This window comes from Hyaloscypha bicolor (genome assembly GCF_002865645.1).
Source record: "Hyaloscypha bicolor E unplaced genomic scaffold K444scaffold_165, whole genome shotgun sequence".
In the NCBI taxonomy this organism is placed as follows: Eukaryota; Fungi; Ascomycota; class Leotiomycetes; order Helotiales; family Hyaloscyphaceae; genus Hyaloscypha; species Hyaloscypha bicolor.
Window position 1 is genome coordinate 803,677 of NW_020194667.1, and position 17,303 is coordinate 820,979.

General features: G+C 49.1%; 8 protein-coding genes across 8 annotated transcripts; 3 read left to right on the top strand and 5 right to left on the bottom strand.

The window, feature by feature from the left end:
• Positions 1 to 61: 61 nt before the first annotated feature.
• Positions 62 to 1,836, bottom strand: K444DRAFT_619537 (uncharacterized protein). Its single transcript, XM_024881535.1, has 2 exons — positions 989 to 1,836; positions 62 to 940 (listed from the first exon to the last, which is right to left on the bottom strand). The coding sequence occupies exons 1-2, from the start codon at positions 1,521 to 1,523 to the stop codon at positions 219 to 221; spliced, it is 1,257 nt and encodes a 418-aa protein (XP_024729747.1). The 5' UTR covers positions 1,524 to 1,836; the 3' UTR covers positions 62 to 218.
• A 921-nt stretch (positions 1,837 to 2,757) lies between these two features.
• K444DRAFT_502940 (PQ-loop-domain-containing protein) lies at positions 2,758 to 3,826 on the top strand (the record flags this gene model as incomplete). Its single annotated transcript, XM_024873364.1, has 3 exons — positions 2,758 to 2,816; positions 2,863 to 3,028; positions 3,077 to 3,826. Coding segments are annotated over 3 exons (975 nt in total), but the record flags the coding sequence as incomplete, so codon positions are not given.
• A 452-nt stretch (positions 3,827 to 4,278) lies between these two features.
• Positions 4,279 to 5,662, bottom strand: K444DRAFT_635787 (uncharacterized protein; the record flags this gene model as incomplete). Its single annotated transcript, XM_024883912.1, has 3 exons — positions 4,279 to 4,759; positions 4,833 to 5,274; positions 5,482 to 5,662. The coding sequence occupies 3 exons, from the start codon at positions 5,660 to 5,662 to the stop codon at positions 4,279 to 4,281; spliced, it is 1,104 nt and encodes a 367-aa protein (XP_024729749.1).
• A 2,102-nt stretch (positions 5,663 to 7,764) lies between these two features.
• K444DRAFT_572344 (MFS general substrate transporter) lies at positions 7,765 to 10,048 on the top strand. The gene is made up of 2 exons (XM_024877354.1): positions 7,765 to 8,223; positions 8,279 to 10,048. Exons 1-2 carry the CDS (start codon positions 8,021 to 8,023, stop codon positions 9,621 to 9,623), a joined length of 1,548 nt encoding a protein of 515 aa, XP_024729750.1. The 5' UTR covers positions 7,765 to 8,020; the 3' UTR covers positions 9,624 to 10,048.
• A 2,108-nt stretch (positions 10,049 to 12,156) lies between these two features.
• K444DRAFT_192424 (uncharacterized protein) lies at positions 12,157 to 13,062 on the bottom strand. Its single transcript, XM_024870933.1, has 2 exons — positions 12,740 to 13,062; positions 12,157 to 12,694 (listed from the first exon to the last, which is right to left on the bottom strand). Exon 2 carries the CDS (start codon positions 12,595 to 12,597, stop codon positions 12,217 to 12,219), a length of 381 nt encoding a protein of 126 aa, XP_024729751.1. The 5' UTR covers positions 12,598 to 12,694; positions 12,740 to 13,062; the 3' UTR covers positions 12,157 to 12,216.
• Positions 13,063 to 13,483: 421 nt separating this feature from the next.
• Positions 13,484 to 15,130, bottom strand: K444DRAFT_635790 (uncharacterized protein; the record flags this gene model as incomplete). The annotated part of the gene is made up of 1 exon (XM_024883913.1): positions 13,484 to 15,130. The coding sequence occupies one exon, from the start codon at positions 15,128 to 15,130 to the stop codon at positions 13,484 to 13,486; it is 1,647 nt and encodes a 548-aa protein (XP_024729752.1).
• A 287-nt stretch (positions 15,131 to 15,417) lies between these two features.
• Positions 15,418 to 16,426, top strand: K444DRAFT_635791 (N-terminal nucleophile aminohydrolase; the record flags this gene model as incomplete). The annotated part of the gene is made up of 5 exons (XM_024883914.1): positions 15,418 to 15,448; positions 15,502 to 15,508; positions 15,561 to 15,613; positions 15,664 to 16,051; positions 16,102 to 16,426. The coding sequence occupies 5 exons, from the start codon at positions 15,418 to 15,420 to the stop codon at positions 16,424 to 16,426; spliced, it is 804 nt and encodes a 267-aa protein (XP_024729753.1).
• A 253-nt stretch (positions 16,427 to 16,679) lies between these two features.
• On the bottom strand, positions 16,680 to 17,209 carry K444DRAFT_656201 (uncharacterized protein; the record flags this gene model as incomplete). The annotated part of the gene is made up of 4 exons (XM_024886068.1): positions 16,680 to 16,935; positions 16,985 to 17,058; positions 17,112 to 17,155; positions 17,205 to 17,209. 4 exons carry the CDS (start codon positions 17,207 to 17,209, stop codon positions 16,690 to 16,692), a joined length of 369 nt encoding a protein of 122 aa, XP_024729754.1. The 3' UTR covers positions 16,680 to 16,689.
• Positions 17,210 to 17,303: the final 94 nt, after the last annotated feature.

Here is a 17,303-nt window from a genome sequence, read left to right on the forward strand (position 1 = left end):
GCTTCTCTCACATGGTTGTGGTGTTGCTGAGAACAATTTTGACTTAGGGGTTCGTAGTATAGCCCTTTCCTCCCCTGTAGGCTGAGGGTATGGCGAAGGTGATTCTTGTACATGATGAGTATTTGACAGCTGATCTTCTGAGATTTCTTCCACGAGGACCAATTCTTTCTCTAGATCTAAATACGTACATTTGTCTATCTAGATATCTACATCAACTCTCAAATCTTTGGCGACTCTCCCATGAACCCTCCAGTCACAGCCTGCAGCAGTTGATTCGCAATAGCCGTCTGAGGCGGAAGTCTCAATCCGCCCTCCTTATATTCCTCTCCAGGCGCATCTCCAAGACCGGAAGTACCAATCCTCAACGCCTCTCTAATCTCATCCATCTCCACCCACTTCGCATCCTCCAGCTCGGGATCATGCTCAAGATGGATCTTCTCGCCATCCGGCAATGCCTGACCAATTGCTCCAATCATGAGATTCGCTGGATAGGGCCATGGTTGCGTGGAATGGATAACAACACGACCGAGCAGGACACCCGATTCTTCCCAGACTTCTCTTCGCACAGCTTCTTCAACTGACTCCGCGGGCTCGCAGAAACCGGCAAGTGTGGAGTACCAATGCGGTGGCCAGCGTCGTTGTCTTCCTAAGAGTACACGTTTGGCGTCGTGGCTTACTACGGCCATGATAACTGTAGGATCTGTTCGTGGGAAGGAGAGGTTGGAGATTCCTTTTCTTGTTGCACAGGCTGCTCGCTCACGGGGCTTGGCTTCGACGGAGGTGGCTCCTCCTTGTGCAGTTGGTAGGGAGGCAAAGTCTGTTGGGGGACAGACTCGTTTCGTGCCCGCGTTGACGGATAATGTAGGTTGGCCGCAGCCTCCGCAGAAGGGATTTCGTGCGTTCCAATCGAGGAGGGCGCGGGCTTGCGCGTAGATGGCAGCTGGTGCTACAGTTAGCAGAGTTTGGCTTCAAGGACACAAGAGAATACCTTCTGGGGCGTTCAAGGTCATATGCATTCGCCCTTCCACGAATTGCAGACCTTTTGCCTTCATTGCCTCAATCACACCCGTTGCTTCTTTTTCTAATGTCCCTTTCGGCGTAACATCCACTGCAAATAATGGGCAGCCGGAATATATGCCATGTTCAAAACCCTCCTTATTCCTCTCGTCCAGACCCAGAAACAGTACCAATGGTAGCGTAATCGACGAATTGTATTCCTTGATCATCTCCGCCTCCTCTTTCTCAAAGGGGTTCTCCCCAATCAAAGACCTAATATCGTTATGGGTCGCATATGCCAACTTTGTAGGGTCTTTCGCCAGGGGCGAGAGGTCGTTGAAGAGGAGAAAGGAGGTGCTCGGGTGCACGAGAGCTTTGGAGATGAAGCCATGGTCTGCGCGAAGGAAGGAGACGCGGTTCAGCGGGCTGCCAGAGAAGTAGTTGGCGACTTCTCGCCCGAACTTCCTGCTGAGCATCGAGTCCACGTCGTGATGGGCGGGGTCGGGAAGGTCGGGCTGGGGGGGCATAATTTCGAGTTGTGTTTGGCTTGTTGCTGCTTTGGAAGGATTTGTGAAGCTGCGAAGAAGATTGTTCAGTAGAAAGAGAGCTCGTCGCAACCCAAGGGATAGCGACGAGGGCTAGGAGGTACACAGCGCTGGCTATGTACTTGTGGGGTTGAAAGCTACCATTCCGATTCCGGGGGATTTCTCAGCAAGCCCTTATCACCGAACATGCCTGTGGATTGGAGGAACCACAGCCGGGAATAAATGGAATACTTTATGACGCCCTAACATAGCATGCCGAGGCGTGCCAGGCTGGAAATGAGTAAATAATTTCCACATATCCCGTTGCTGATGGCGACGTCAACCCCGCCCCGCTAATGTCGCCGTCTCTGATGACGGAACTTTTTCGGCATCGCGGAGAAGGTCACGTGTTTCTATCAATGAGTGAAAAAGATTATATTTTGTATTGAAATGTTGTTTTATAAATCGAGGAGGAATGCGCATGGAATCGTGGTTCACCCTTCCCCTTATGCTCCAAAGAATCGAAGGCTCAGATATGGCCTAGCAGCCATGATTGATTCTACTTGGGGACGGGGCTTTCGCTTCTTTGCAGAGCCGAAAAATAGATTTAAATCTCAATTATAAGTATCTGTGCAATAGAAGAATCTATTGTGCTCTATTGTGACCCCTCGTGATCGAAGAATGACGATCCCAGGGCAAACGGGGTAGCGAGGTCGGCAAAGGGGGTTCATAAGCGAGGTCATCACAAAGAGGGGAATGACCAAACCTCTGTCAGATTGGTATAACACTAATTGACTTAAAAGGCGAGAATCAAAGCTTGAAATTACCATGCTCATGCTCAGCAACAAGGTCATCCGTTTATAAATCAATTGAAGAATGAACCAAGGAACAGAGCCCAATTAAGTTAGTTTCCGCCACAGCAGGTAGAAGGCGAAGCCCGTGACCTGAAAATCTCCGTCAGCCTCTTGGTCCAAGCAATCTTTCATCTTCCTCACACCTTTTCTCATCTCTCACAGCACCTCACAATTTGGATAATCTGCCCTCAAATCTCTCCGTCCGACAGCTGTTATTTTGCGGAGGAAGTTGCAGGAGCGGACTCGAGGCTCTGGCTGGAAGATCTCTGCGACGGAAAATTTCGTCATCGAGATTCAAGATTGCGGGGTAGAAATTGAGGCTGAGACTCTGGGATCCAACCAGAAAGAAAAGTGGCATCTTCGCCCCTATTCTCGCTGCAGTGATGGTCCCTCCATCGCAGAATCTCAATTTGGACATCACTGCCATTAGTGGAATTTGCGGGTAAGAAGTCAGGTGGCGAATTAAGATCCAAGCTGACAGGGAATAGGTCAATATCAATCGCGTGTTGGGTCGTTGTCTTCTCGCCTCAGATCGTTGAGAATTTTAGGAGAGGGTCAGCTGATGGGTTGTCGTTGCAATTCATCATCGTCTGGCTTGCTGGCGATGTATTCAATATCCTCGGCGCCGTGCTACAGGGCGTTTTGCCAACGATGGTGCGTCCTCCCCAATATATCACTAGGGAAAGTACTTACAGTCTCCAGATCATCCTAGCAGTCTACTACACAATAGCAGACATCGTCCTGCTCCTCCAATGCTTCTACTATCGCGGCTTCACCTGGCACGACGAAATCGTGACTTCAAAACCCTCTCACGTTGGTGAAGCCACCGAGCGAACCGGCCTGTTGGCACCAAATCCCGACCGCTCCCGACGTTCCAGCACCGTCTCAGCGAGCCATCTCTCGCCCGTGGTACCTCTTCTCGAAGCACCCAAAGCCTCCGATCCCCCGGCCCTCACGCATCTTAAACCAACAACTCGCCTCCAAGCCACGCTCTTCAACCTAATCGCCATCCTCATGGTCTGCGCCGCAGGCGTGATGGGCTGGTACGTAAGCAACCGCTCGCAGGGCGGGCATTCCTCCAAGAAGTCATCCTCCTCAGATGACATCCTGAACTTCAACCTCTGGGGCCAAATCTTCGGGTATTTCTGCGCCGTGCTCTACCTCGGGTCCAGGGTACCCCAAATCCTTTTAAACTATCGCCGGAAATCCACAGAAGGCGTTTCCATGTTATTCTTCCTATTCGCATGCATTGGGAATTTGACGTACGTGTTAAGCATTTTTGCGTACGAGCCGCATTGTAGCGGCAAGCGTGGCCAGTGTAGGGAAGGAGAGGCGGCGAGTGTTTATGGACGGTATATTGCTGTTAATGCTTCTTGGCTAGCCGGGAGTCTGGGCACGCTGTTTTTGGATCTGGGGATCTTTGCGCAGTTCTTTTTGTATAGGGAGCAGGAGGAATTTTGGGGGGAAGCGGCGGTGGAAAACGGGGAGGGGAGGGGGGATTCGGGGTATTAATGAGGATAGGTTTTGGATATGGAAGGTGTAGGTGCATTTGGGAGGCTTTTTGAAAAGTGATATTTGGAGATTCGGGAAGTTTTGCTTTGCTTGGGAAAATGGTAGGAAAGTTCGGGCATCTATTTCTTGTTTTTTTCCGCGGGGGGGGGCCTTGGAAACAGTTGTAAGTCTATTGTACCCATCATCTGGTGTAGAACGCAAAGAAAATACAACAAATCAGACCGCATGCTCATCCCTCTAAACGTTGTGACGGAGGAAAACCAGCCTCCCCAAGCATCTAGTTCATCAACACAATCGTAATCCTTCTGCTGAATCTCATGGGTCCTCATACTTAACGTCATAAACAACAGTCTTACTAATACCACCCATACCCTTGGTGCTCTTCTTCCTCTTCAACCACCTAAAATTCCCTTCCCACACCCCACACTATTCCCCTCCGGCGTCTCCGCAAAACAAACCTCACTCACAACACCTATCCCTATCTCATTCCTTTCACTAACACTCCACCCACGAATCCTACTCCTAATCTCCTCCACCGCTCTCTCCTCCTCTCCACCCCTTGCCGCTCCTTGCTCAAAAGCATCAATCCCATGCATCCTCACCTCTTTCAAGCCCTCTTCAGTGTCGCCACTCCCTCCCCTCGCATGTCCCATTACATTCCCACTCAACACAGCCGCCGAGGAATTGTTCTTCATAAGGGAAGGGAAGTGCCGGTTCAAGATGGGCTTCAGACAAGGTAGAGAAGAGCAGATGATGCCAGTGTTGATCTCGACTTCGCACCACGCGGCGATGTTGACTTTGAAGACCGTGAAGTTTATGCTGTGGAAGGCGGGGAGCAGGGTTACGAGGCGGACGATAGAGACGATGCATGCACTTCGCCATCCTTCATCAGCGATGCTAACTTCTAAATCCGAGAGAGGGGGAGAGGGGTTGAGGAGGGACATACAACGACCCCACAGCAAACGTCAAACCAAGCATCCACTTCTGTCTCGTAGGAAGTTGCAATCGAACACACATCCTGATCGGCAGTAACAAAGTTGCGAAGTCAGTAACTATGTTAAATACTGCTTGCACGTAGAAATAATCTTTCTTGTTCACACAACTGCCCGGGATGTAGAAGTCCCACGAGCGAGCAACGGGCGAGCAGCCGAAGATCTGGATGCCGATGGAAATGAGGATATAGGTGATCTCGAAGGCGCCGATGGCGTAGGCCAGGCGTCGGAAGACGCGATCGGGATTGATGCGCAGGTAGAAGAGGAGGATGGAGAGCTTGACGAAGAGGGTGCCGAGGTAGTAGGTTGTGAAGGCGCCGAGATCGATCTTCAAGAATGTTATTACGTCGCCTCGGGTGAGGTTCCAGAGGTCGACGCCATAACCGTAGGGAATTGCTGGAGATGTAATCAGTGGGCGCTATCGTTTTTGGGAAGAGGCACGTACAAACTAGCTCCAATGCAGCGAATGCCCATGAGAAAATCTTTCGGATTGGGGTCAGCGGTGATTTCAGCCCGAGGGAGGAAGAAATACCAGGGCAATGACGAGGAACACTTTGGGAGAACGTCAGTGCGGACTTTCAAGCCGTAAAGAACTTGACTTACGATCATCTAGACCGAGAAACCTCAGAACATAGGCCCTGGCATAGAGTCTCATGGCTACAAAAATGGTAGCTGCGCCAGTGAATGGCAGGCAAAATGCATTGAGCTGCCATGAGATATTGGGTGGATTGACAAAATTCGCAGTAACTCCGGGGGGTGGAGGGAAAGCTGGAAGGTCGGACATATTAACTGGAGCCAAGCCAGCTAGAGAAATCAACTCTAATCAGATAAAGCCGAAATGATGAGTTGAACATCAATCAAGGTGGATGGAAGGCGGGAGACAGAGGCTCAGCTCGAACACACACTTTTGCTGAAGAGCAGCGATATAGATCGCCTCATCATAGCATGTCTAATTCAGATCATGCCGCCAGTGCCAGCGACAGAGGTGTGAACTGTACTTGTAGCTCAAAAGAAAGTTGATCATCATTTTGCTTTTCCTTGGCAAAGACTCCCGGACGGTGAGGAGGAGGTCATCAATTCGATATTGAATCCTGCTGAACCCGGCTGTTGGTAGTTCGACATATGCAGGCAGTGCAGGATTTCATAAATTCCGAGAAAAGAAAGCAATACAGGCCTAGAATGTGAGATGTTTCCTCGATTATACTTCTCAAGCCAGCAAGATATGAAACCATCTGAGGGGTAGATAATCGTCTTTCAGCTTTTGGGCAAAGGAGAATGACTAGTAGCTTCTAAGTACACTTGCTTTATGCAGATCAGCAAGCAGGTTCGATAACTGGACGCGGTCCAGATCATGCAGGCAGGGCACCTTCAGATACGCATGATTCCCAGAGTGGGGTGGCCAGGTACAGATACCCGTGGTGTGAATATGTTCCTTGGTAGGGACAAGCGGTTGAGGACTTCCTCCAATGGAAACCCAGAGCCATCACTCAGGTTGAGGTGTGCCAAAGACCACTGGGCAGGGACGAGGGGCGTTTGAATGCTGGCACGGATCCAAAGCTGCAATGTTCCAGGACATGGGTCGGGGATTGTGGCCGCCCAAGCCGTCGTGTGGTGCTAGAAAAATATCGCCAGACGATACTGTAGGACGAAAAAGCAAAGGTGTCTAGGGCTAGCAAACAAAACGTGCTCGTAGAAAAGGTGGAAGGGCTGGTGGATCGTGAGTGGTCGTTGGAGAAGGTTTGGCGGAGGCGTCGCCTGAAACGGGGAGCAACGGGAAGCTAATCCAGGCATGGGCAGGCGCCGAAAGGCCAACTTCACTTCAACTCCAGGAAGACCGTTCCAATTCTTTCATCGGCATCAAATGATATCGTCAGAATATGACACGATTTATCTTTCAGATGCTATTGCTCGGCAAGTCGTGACAGCTTTGAGGATGGAGCAGGGGATTCCGCACCCGGACTGAACTCCTGCTTCCTCTTAAAGACCTGGCCTGGCTCCGCGACGTATCTCACCACTCCCTCGGATCACATAACGAATACGTGCGATCGGGGTGTTGACAAGGTAATGGAGCTCTGGTTCGGACTGGTCACCGGAAATCGGTGGGAAAGGCTCGCGATTTGAGGCACAGCAAAGTTGCTTCGACTCATCCTGGCAACTTAGCAGCAACAACCCAGACTCCCAAGATCAGTCCCATCATTGCGGATAAGGTCACCATTTTAGTAAAATGGGACGTCCGCATTTGTTTTTCGTCGTCAAAATAAAGTTGAATATCTTCCAGAGTCAAGCTAGTGAAACGCGGCTTTCATGCGTTTTCGGCTGATCGGATGAGAGCTACCCATACCTTGCTATCGGGAGGATTTGATTGTATTCGGATTGGGATGCAGTTGCGGGGTACTATCATCTGCCAAAGCAGCCCAGTATACCGCCGCTGGCGGTCATCAGAAAAATGTTTCTGAACACAAGATCCCCTGAACTTTCTTGCCAGACCATTCCCAGTTCACTACCCGATCACGAGCGACGAAGTCTGTGCTTCCATAATCTTCCACCCCAGCTCTTGCAGCAAGCGCCCGCATGCTTTTGTTTAGTTATCTTAACCGTTGCATATGACAGAGTCGCGCGGCCGCTTCATACTTGGCAAAATCTTGTCCACTTCCCCGGTATCCAATGGGTTAAATGTGGTTACATTCAGCCCATTTAGGATACAGCCTCGGCGGAAGGGTTGTGGCGACTCGGATGTTGGTGACAAACAAAAATGGCCGAAACGGGTGAGCCGAGTTTGCACCAGATGTTCCCGACTGGCTCTTGAGCGAGTCTGTTGCAAGGATATTTATTCACCGCATTGACTACAGTGCCCACACCCGCACAGATGCAATACTGCCGGCAATTTTGCAAGCTAGGTTGTATACATCCAGCATGGCCTTATTATTATCTAGAGGATGATCCCTCCTACATCTCGTTCTTTCAGGTCCTTCACGCGTCTCTTCGAGTTCTACAGTCGCGGTTGCAGCTTCATTTTGTCCATCTAGGACAAAGTATTGTAAAAGTCAGCAATTGCCATCACATACAGTATCAAACAAAGCTAGTGTCTTGCCACCCTCACCCTCGGACACCTTTGGCTTTTGCTTTGGCCCCACCTCTCAAGATGGCTGAAAAGAACAACAGCAACGAACAGCTCGAAGAGCGCAATGGCAGCAACGAGGAGAAGCAGACAGGAGTCAAGCCAACTGGCGATGCTGCCGAAGTTGAGGCCAACCAAGTCTTGACTGAGTTCACCGAAGAAGAGGCCAGAACGATAATTCGAAAGGTTGACTTCCGCTTGGTTCCGTTACTCTCAATTCTGTATCTGTAAGTGTTACTCGGGTCTTCCCTTACACGGAGTCGCCGTTAACAAATCTCACAGGATTGCCTACGTCGATCGAAGCAACATTGGAAATGCCAAAATCGCTGGCATGTCTGATGACCTGAAATTGACTGGCAATCGTTACAATGTAGCGCTCACCGTCTTCTTCGTTCCCTATGCACTTTTCGAAATTCCCAGCAACATCGTGCTCAAGCTAATCCGCCCATCCATCTGGATCCCCATCCTCGTCTTCTCTTGGGGTACAGTCATGACTCTAATGGGCACCGTATCAACCTACCACGGGCTCGTTGCTGCCCGTTTCTTCCTCGGTGTCGCTGAAGCAGGTTTCTTCCCAGCAGCAACATACCTCCTCACAATCTGGTACCAGCGCTACGAAGTCCAACGTCGTATGTCTGTCTTCTACGCCGCCGCATCTCTCTCGGGCGCCTTCTCCGGCCTCCTTGCCTACGCCATCGAGAAGATGAAAGGCATTGCTGGACTTGGTGGCTGGAAATGGATCTTCATCCTCGAGGGCCTTGTTCCCGTTGTCGTCGCACTCACGCTCTACTTCTTCCTCCCTGATCGACCAGAGACCGCAAAGTTCCTCACCGAAAGAGAGCGTCTGTTCGTCGTCGACCGCATCGCGCTCGGCACTGGCTCAGGCCGTGGCCGCATCACAAACGCAGACAAGGTATCATGGGCCAACACCAAGGTTGCTTTCTCGGACTGGAAGGTCTGGATGGCCATCATCCCATTCTGGGCTTGCAGCATTGGCACCTACGGCTTCACTGCGACAGTCCCTACCGTGCTCAAACAAATGGGCTACACCACTGGCAAGGCACAACTCTTGACCATTCCGATCTATGTGGTCGGCATGACGGCTACCCTCATCGTTGCTTTCTGGTCTGACCAAATCCAGCAGCGCACCCCCTTCATCATGGGTGGTTTCGCAATTGCAGTCGCAGGCTTCATCGGCGAGCTCGCAGTCCCTCATCCCCACCTCCCCGGCGTGACATATTTCTTCCTCTTCCTAGTTGCCGCAGGACTGTACTGCCCCTTCACTGCCGTCGTCACGTTGGTCGGGAACAACCTCGCGCCATCATCCAAACGTGCTGTCGGCATGGCTCTTCTCATCTCCATTGGCAACCTTGGTGGTATCTGTGGTAGCAACATCTACTTTGCGGCTGAGGCGCCTAAGTACCACACTGGTTTTGGGGTGAGTTTGGCCATTTGTGCGGCTGGCATTCTGGCGGCGTGGATTTTGAGGAAGGCATATCAGAAGGAGAATCGATTGCGGGATGAGCTGTTGGAGAGGGAGGGCGAGGAAGCCATCCGTGCGAAGTATACGGAACAAGAGCTGTTGGATCTGGGTGATTTGAGCCCGTTCTATCGTTATACCATCTAAATGATTAGCGGGAAGATTTCATTGGAAGCAAGATGTTGTTGAAGACGAATAGGGCGACGATGTTTGGAGGAGTTTGTCGTGTTTGGGTGCTTTGTTGGATGATAGGATGATATTTAATTGCAATTGAAGCTTTAATTTCTATCCTCATTGTATCACGTTCTCGTGTCTTCTTTGCCTGCTCGCATTCAACGATAATTGCAGGCATAGCGCAGCTCGGAGCCTCCGCTACCTGATACTCCAACGGGGTTTGTGGTGTGAGAGTAGGAGGATGGCACAGGACTTTCGTGGTCCGTAATTGGAATAGATCAAGTATTGTAAGGCGATGTACAGAATCTCACGACCTGGAATTGGGAACCAAATTTCGACATGGCCCGGCACTGCCTCCGCTCAAGTCCGTGACATTTTCGCCATACAATAGTTCTTCGCTACAATATCTTCTTTCGATTGCATTATCTCTTTAACTTTATTAACTTGTAAAGAATCTAAAGACTAGTGTTGCGAATAGGTTAGGATTTGTATCTTTAACTTAGATTATACTTACACAGGTTACCTACCCACGGGCTTATTTAGGTTAGCTTTGGTATAGGTCATAGGTTTAATCTAAATAGCCTCTCGTTTTTTAAAGGTTTGCCTCTCTACATACTTTATTTAAGTTCGGGGGTGTAGATAACATATGTTCAACCTGCTGCGCAACACTGCTAACCGTAATAACTTGCGAAAACGAGCGACTCATCGCTTCAAATGGAAGTAAACACGATTTGTAGCGGCGGATTGTTACCAGGGATTTCAGGGGGCAGTCGCTTAATATCAACACCTGCCAGGGGACATTGTTCCCGAGGTACTACTTCTAGGCGAGGCCTATGCCGCGATAAATGGCTATATTCACGGCTAACTCGGGAGTAACCCACGAGCGGCCCGTGACGCTGGTTCTCGATGTAGCGCGTTTACTCTCTGTTCAAGAACTACCTCCTAGAACCGGTAAAGCGTCGTCGTGTCACTCTTATAAAGATGTTGGAAAGTGCCATTGGAGTTTGGCTCGTTCCCAGGCCAGGTATTTACTTATATTATTACTTGCGTCTTTGGTTAACTAGACTCAGTTCTCACTTCTTTTTTACCACGTCCCGGTTCTGGATTCCCTAACATTATCCCCTGGCTGCAGTTTTAGGCGATATAATTTTGCTTGATTTGCGTCAGAGACTTCGAGATATATATTTGTGTAATACTTATAGGCGTACTAGCCTCTCTAGCTTCTCCCCTGTCCGGAGAGCCAAAGACCAAAACCTATCACTATGATTAGAGATACTACTAAGGGTTTGTTGGTAGAGAAATGCTCCCCACTGGGAAGTAATAAACGGCATAAAAAGATAGTTCTGCGCAGTGTTGCAGACCACTTCACTTTGAACGGGAAAATGGAGAAAGGGTAGTCCGAACTAAAGCTGAACGAGAACGAGAAAAAAAAGGTCAAGCAGAACCTATTCTGCCTAGCACAAGAAGAGCGCCTGGACCGAGACGGATAGAGCCTATTCGGCAAGAAGACTTCTATAACTTGAGAGACCGGATAACAGATTCGAGAACACCCAGGGTGGGAACAGACAGGGACAGGCGGGCCACTAGGCGGGAAGCGGACAGAGATAGAAGAGCACCCGACGGGCGGGAAGGAGAGAGGAAGGCATTGTTTTAATATTTCCTGGCTTGTGGGTCGAGTTTTTGCTCGGAATCATCTGCCGGTTATTTACATTAAGTTGCGATAAAGAGCTTCGGAGATATTTGGAACATATGTTTTGAAATATGGAGTACTATAACTCTCAACAACCCTGAAATTCAACGTTCAACTAACATAGAAACTGGTCAACGCTTACAGGACAATGCTGGACGACGATATGGAGAAGCAGTTCGATGTTCCTCCTTCACTTTCTCCTCATCCTCGTCGTCCTCATTAACCTCCGTAATTTGATCCTCGTTTTGCTCTTCAAAAGTAAAATAATTTTACCATAATAATACATCACCTCTTTAGCTATATTCATGGATGTCAATGCTGTATAGTAGCATGCAGAAGGCATGGATCCTGCGAGTTCAGGGTCTTTACACTTGTCTTGACGGAAAAGGGGCTTCTCGCTTAGCGAGCTCCAATTCCCGGTTTCTGATGGCGAGTAGGGGTCGTCCACGAACCATCTAATTCATTAAGTTATGAAACAACCAAAACTTGAAAAAAAGGAGTCTTTGAAGAAGAAAAGGCATATGTTCAAGCTCTAACTAAAACTATAGGAAGAGAGGAGAGAACTTATAGATCGAGAAGACAAAAGTATCGGGAACGGATCTTACTTGCAATTGAAGGCGAAGAGGCATCAAGTACTTGGCCACTTTATATGTTCAAGTTTATCTGTAATTCACTCCTCGCTTTCAGTTTCCTCCTTAAGACGATGTCTCACCAAAGCCAGGCCGCCAAAAATCCCTCCAACTGTCTAAACCATTGATTCCTTTCTTCCCTTTCAGCATCTCTCCCTCAACTCTAACGCGCGTCCCCAGAAACTCTTTCCTCACTGCCTGCTACTGAAACGCAGACCTTCGTGAAAGGTTCTTACTTCCGCGGATCCTAAGGACAATGCCTCACCCAATTCAACCCAGGCAACCTCTTCCACTCCATCTCGTTTCCCTCCCAATTAATCTTCTCCTCGATCTCTTTCAACCTCTCCACAATCTCCTCTAGCATCTTCCACTCTTCTCCTCCTTTCTCAACCTGCTTCTCCACATCTAACCCAACCGACCAGAGGGTCCAGAGGAAGGTCTTGACATTGTTGATCGAGAGGTGCAAAAGGTAGAGCTTGTGGATCATGGTGGCGGCTTCCGCTGGGGGCAGTCTGTGGGTTGATTTGGGATTAACGGTCGTATGGAGGATGGAGAAGCATTGCTGTTCGAGGCGGCTGGGGGTTTGGCCTTCAGGGAGGGCCCGCATTTGGAGGGTGAATGAAGCCATGGGTTTGTTGATACGGGATTGGCAAGGATATTGGAATTAAATCAATTGATGTGAAGGGTGAATGCGAAGCAGTTTGTTCGGGTTTTGATTTGGGAAGCTGCTGTGAGGTTCGAAGTGCAAAGAGTGCTCAGGCCGTACCTACCATTTATGTCATCACAAACACCACTGCCCCAGTCGGAACCACAATTTTTGAGGTTAGTAGGGCCTCGAATTTTACTGTTAAGAGATAAGATCCTATGAGCTCAGAAAATAAAAACCGGTTTCGGAAATTCGAGGAGGTATTGAACGGTGAGTGAGTCATTGGCGTCCCGGTCCACTTTCGCTAGCAATATACATCCAGAATAGACGATTATGTAGCGGATCTGCTAGTGGTTATATAAATATCGACTAACGCAGCAATCTCATGAGATCAGAAAAAGTGTGAGAATCGTGTTAAGTTTTTACAACGTTCTTCAGGTTTGGCTTGTTCCGGACATAATTCGGCGAGTACTGAAGTACTTTTTCAAGGGTGTCTCGCTTGGACAATGGCACTCAAAATAAGCATCACCATTGTCGCTAAGGAATAGGGGTTGCATCCCCTAAGCCTCGTTCCATCCAGCCATCAGTGGTTTTAATGGGTCTCGTGGAGAAAAGAGACCTAATGCGTATAGGTCTACGAATCCTCGATTAAAAATGGGACTCGTAGAGTCGTAGATCAAGAGAAACGGGGTTGTCGACAGCTGGTCATACGGAGACCAAATGAGGGTGTCTTTCAAAGCTGCACCTCTGCACTGTTCTCGCGCTGTTGCCGCCAATTCCGTAAAGGGATTTGGGAAATGATAGCATGGAGATAGAGTCCGAATATACAGTTGCACTTCCACAAATCAGTTGGATTATTTTCTTCTCTTTAGATGTACTTGTAGGGGTTCATGATGCCGTTCGGATCATAGAGCTTCTTGATCTGCTTCATCAGCGCGATCATGGTATCACTCCGACTGTGTCCAATGTAGGCTTTCTTCGCCAGGCCCAACCCGTGCTCAGCACTAATGCTCCCGCTCCGCTTGGAGATCCATTCGTAGACAAATGGTTCCAACTCTTTTTCGACGTTCTTATCGTAACGTCTCGTTGCCACATTCAAGTGCAAATTAGAGTCGCCCATGTGGCCATAGCCTACGACGTCAACAACGGGATGTTCGTCCGTGTCTCCAATGAGACCAGCCTTGGTGATCTTCTCTCGTGTCTCTTCAACGAGAGAGTATAGTTCACTGATCGGTATTGACAAATCGTATTTGTATACACCTCCCCAGTGTCCAAGACTTTCTGGAATACCCTCTCGCCACCCCCAGAGGTTTCTCACTTGCGTCTCATTTTCAGCAACAACTCCATCCGAGACAATCTCCTTCTCCATGACATCCTCGAGAAAGCTTTGCAGCTTCTCATTGTCATGCTCAGAATTGGAGCCACTGGTCTCAATCAAACAATAAAACGGGTGCGCACTTTCTAGAGGTCGCTTGTTCTTGGTGACTTGTTGAACTAGGTTCTGACTTTGATTATCCATGAGCTCAAAGGCCGAGAGAATCTCAGATAATTGGCCCTTGGCTGCCTTGAAGGCTTCCTGAACCTTCTCGTATGATTCGAGACCGAGGAATGCCACGTTGATGGCTTTCGATCGTTGTGGGCAGAGGATTGATACTCCAGTAATGATTCCAATGGTTCCTTCGGCGCCGATAAACAATTGTTTGAGGTCGTAACCGGTATTGTTCTTCCTTAATTTTGAGAGATCGTCCACAATTGTGCCATCTGGTAACACGGCCTCGATACCCAGCACGCTTCCGTGCAAACTTCCGTAACGTAGCAACCTCAGACCTCCAGCATTTGTTGCAACATTGCCTCCAATCTGGCAAGAACCCTTGGCACCAAGATCCAGAGGGAAAATATTGCCCCTCTCCGCAAGATACCCATCCACAACCTCCAAGATAGCTCCAGCATCAACGACCAGTGTTCCTGACACCTCATCAAAGGACCGAATTTGGTTTATCCGACTCATATTGATAACAATCTCATCAAACACAGGAACGGAACCGCCAACTAATCCAGTGTTACCGCCCTGCGGCACCACAGCCAGCATATTATCGTTGCAGTACTTTAGGATATTGCTGACTTCTTCCGTCGACCCAGGTTTGAGTACTAATTTTGTGTGGCCACGATATTTCCGCATCCAATCCCCATTAAATGGCTCAATATCATCCGTGGCATCTTTGGTAACTCCATCAATGACGGCAGCTTCTTTCCCTAGCAATTCCTTGAAAAATTTGACATGATCTTCTGTGATTTCTGCAAACTTCGAATCTCGTTTGATTTCTGGGTATGTTTCGGAGGTAAATTTGATCGTTTTCGATGTGCCGGTGGTGCCCTTGGCTACTCCTTCAGTGTCTTCTGAGCTCGCAGTACTTTGCCATCGAATCTGGGAAAGTGGTCGTAACGGTCTTGCCGAAGGAGCTGTATAAATTCGAGCTCTGCACAAGGCAAGAGCAGGTCTTGATCGACTCGCCATCTTCAGATGTCGATCGCTGAGTTCCAATGGCCCAGGAAAGAAATTTATGCCATTTAAAGAAGCCGCATTCGGGACAAAATCGGCTATTCAGCCTTGCGTGTTTCGGCCTTGGATGCCAGGCCGCAATTTCATGAGCTCGCGACCGAATTCGTACGCGGTGCAGCCTGCCTCAGAAAACAGACCAAGCTCAGGAACCCACAACCATTCAGCTTCACGACCGCCTCATCATTTCTTGACGAATTCCACGAAGCTACAACTTGATACCTCGATTCAAATCATCATAAGCCATGGCTTCTGGATATGACAGAGCTCTTTCAGGTAAGCTAGGATCCTTGCTACAGCTATGTTTGCTGCGAACTAACAACATACAGTCTTCAGGTTCGTAACCAGCACACTCAAAGCTTCTAACTAATTATAACATCACTTCTAGTCCTGATGGACATGTCTTCCAAGTCGAATACGCGCTCGAGGCGGTGAAGCGAGGTATGGAATGGACGCAGTTGGTACATATGTTGAAGCTAAGGCCGTTACAGGAACATGCGCAGTTGGAGTGAAGGGCAAGGACATCGTGGTACTGGGATGTGAAAAGCGTTCAGCAATGAAGCTTCAAGATACCCGCATCACACCGTCCAAGATTGGTCTTGTCGATACCCACGTTTGCCTCGCCTTCGCGGGACTCAACGCAGACGCCAGAATCTTAGTCGACAAGGCCAGAGTGGAGGCACAATCTCACCGTCTGACCGTGGAGGATCCGGTTACGATTGAGTACATTACGAAATTCGTTGCTGGTGTTCAACAAAGATATACGCAGAGTGGTGGTGTTAGACCGTTTGGTATCAGCACGTTGATTGTTGGATTTGACCCTAATGACAAGACCCCAAGACTTTATCAAACCGAGCCGTCAGGAATCTACTCAGCATGGTATGTGGAGCAAACGAGAAATTTGGGAGCTGGTTCTGATAAATTTATAGGAAGGCAAATGCTATCGGTAGATCAAGCAAGACGGTCCGCGAGTTCCTGGAGCGAAACCACAAGGATGATATGGACAGGGAGACTACCATCAAGTTGACCATCAAGTCGTTATTGGAGGTTGTGCAGACTGGAGCAAAGAACATTGAGATCGCCATTATGGCCCCTGGAAAGCTGATTGAGATGCTGCCAGTAGAGGATATCGAAGCATTTGTCAAGAACATTGAGCAAGAGAAGTCGGAGGAGGATGCTAAAAAGAAGAAGGGCCGGACGCCAGGGACTGGCAATGCGGCTATCTTGACGAGAGGGGAGGAGGGTAGCAAATAAGGAGACGCTTTGATGATTCTGATCTCAAATAGACCAATGTACAATAGCCTTGAGCGACGAAAAAGAAGCTTTGCCCAGACGTTTTGCTTTCTATTCCGAATTCAAGTTATCCCGTGCTTCCCCAGCCGGTATGGATCCTGCGCAGACGTCGTGGCAACCGCTCCAAAACGTCCCCCCGTGCCCCATAAATCACTAACTCCATCCCCTCCATGCCGCTAAATCAAACCCGTACATCACCACTTCCCTAGAATCACCCAATGGTCTCAGCCCAACTTATTCGGAGCCTCCTTCACATCAAATATTGTCCTCTGCTCCTCCCCTCGAATCCGATCATCCTTCAACATCCTACTGTCGACTCGCGCATCCTCTCCCTCGACCTTCAGCATCGGCTTCGGTGTTATAGCCTCTAGGACAAAGTGGTTGTCGCAGTGTGGGCAGTACTCGTCACTCTCCTCGAACTCTTCGGCGTCTTTTCGGAATGCCTTCTTGCACTTTTTGCAGGCAAATGTCTGAATATTGTTAGGAATGAGGGGTGAAGAGTCAGCCAAGGAGGGGTACCATTTCTGTCTTTTGGAGGAGAGGATGACTTTCTTGTTCTGCGTGGCATTCGGCGCAGTCAAACCATTTTCGACCTGAAATTCGGTAAGAAAAGCAATTCTATTGGAGAGGGAGCAGAAGGACGTACAGCACGGTGATCTGATAGAGACCTGCGCGTTGAGGATGTGCTTGCTTGAAGGGGAATTTAGCTCTGCTCCCAGAATTGAAGGTGAAAACTTACCACATGGTGACTTGTAAGAGCAGCTCAAGCTTTGACACGAGAACGTACTGAATCGAAGTCACAGAAGAGCAACTAATTTCTTGGTTGGCCTCTTGCAAA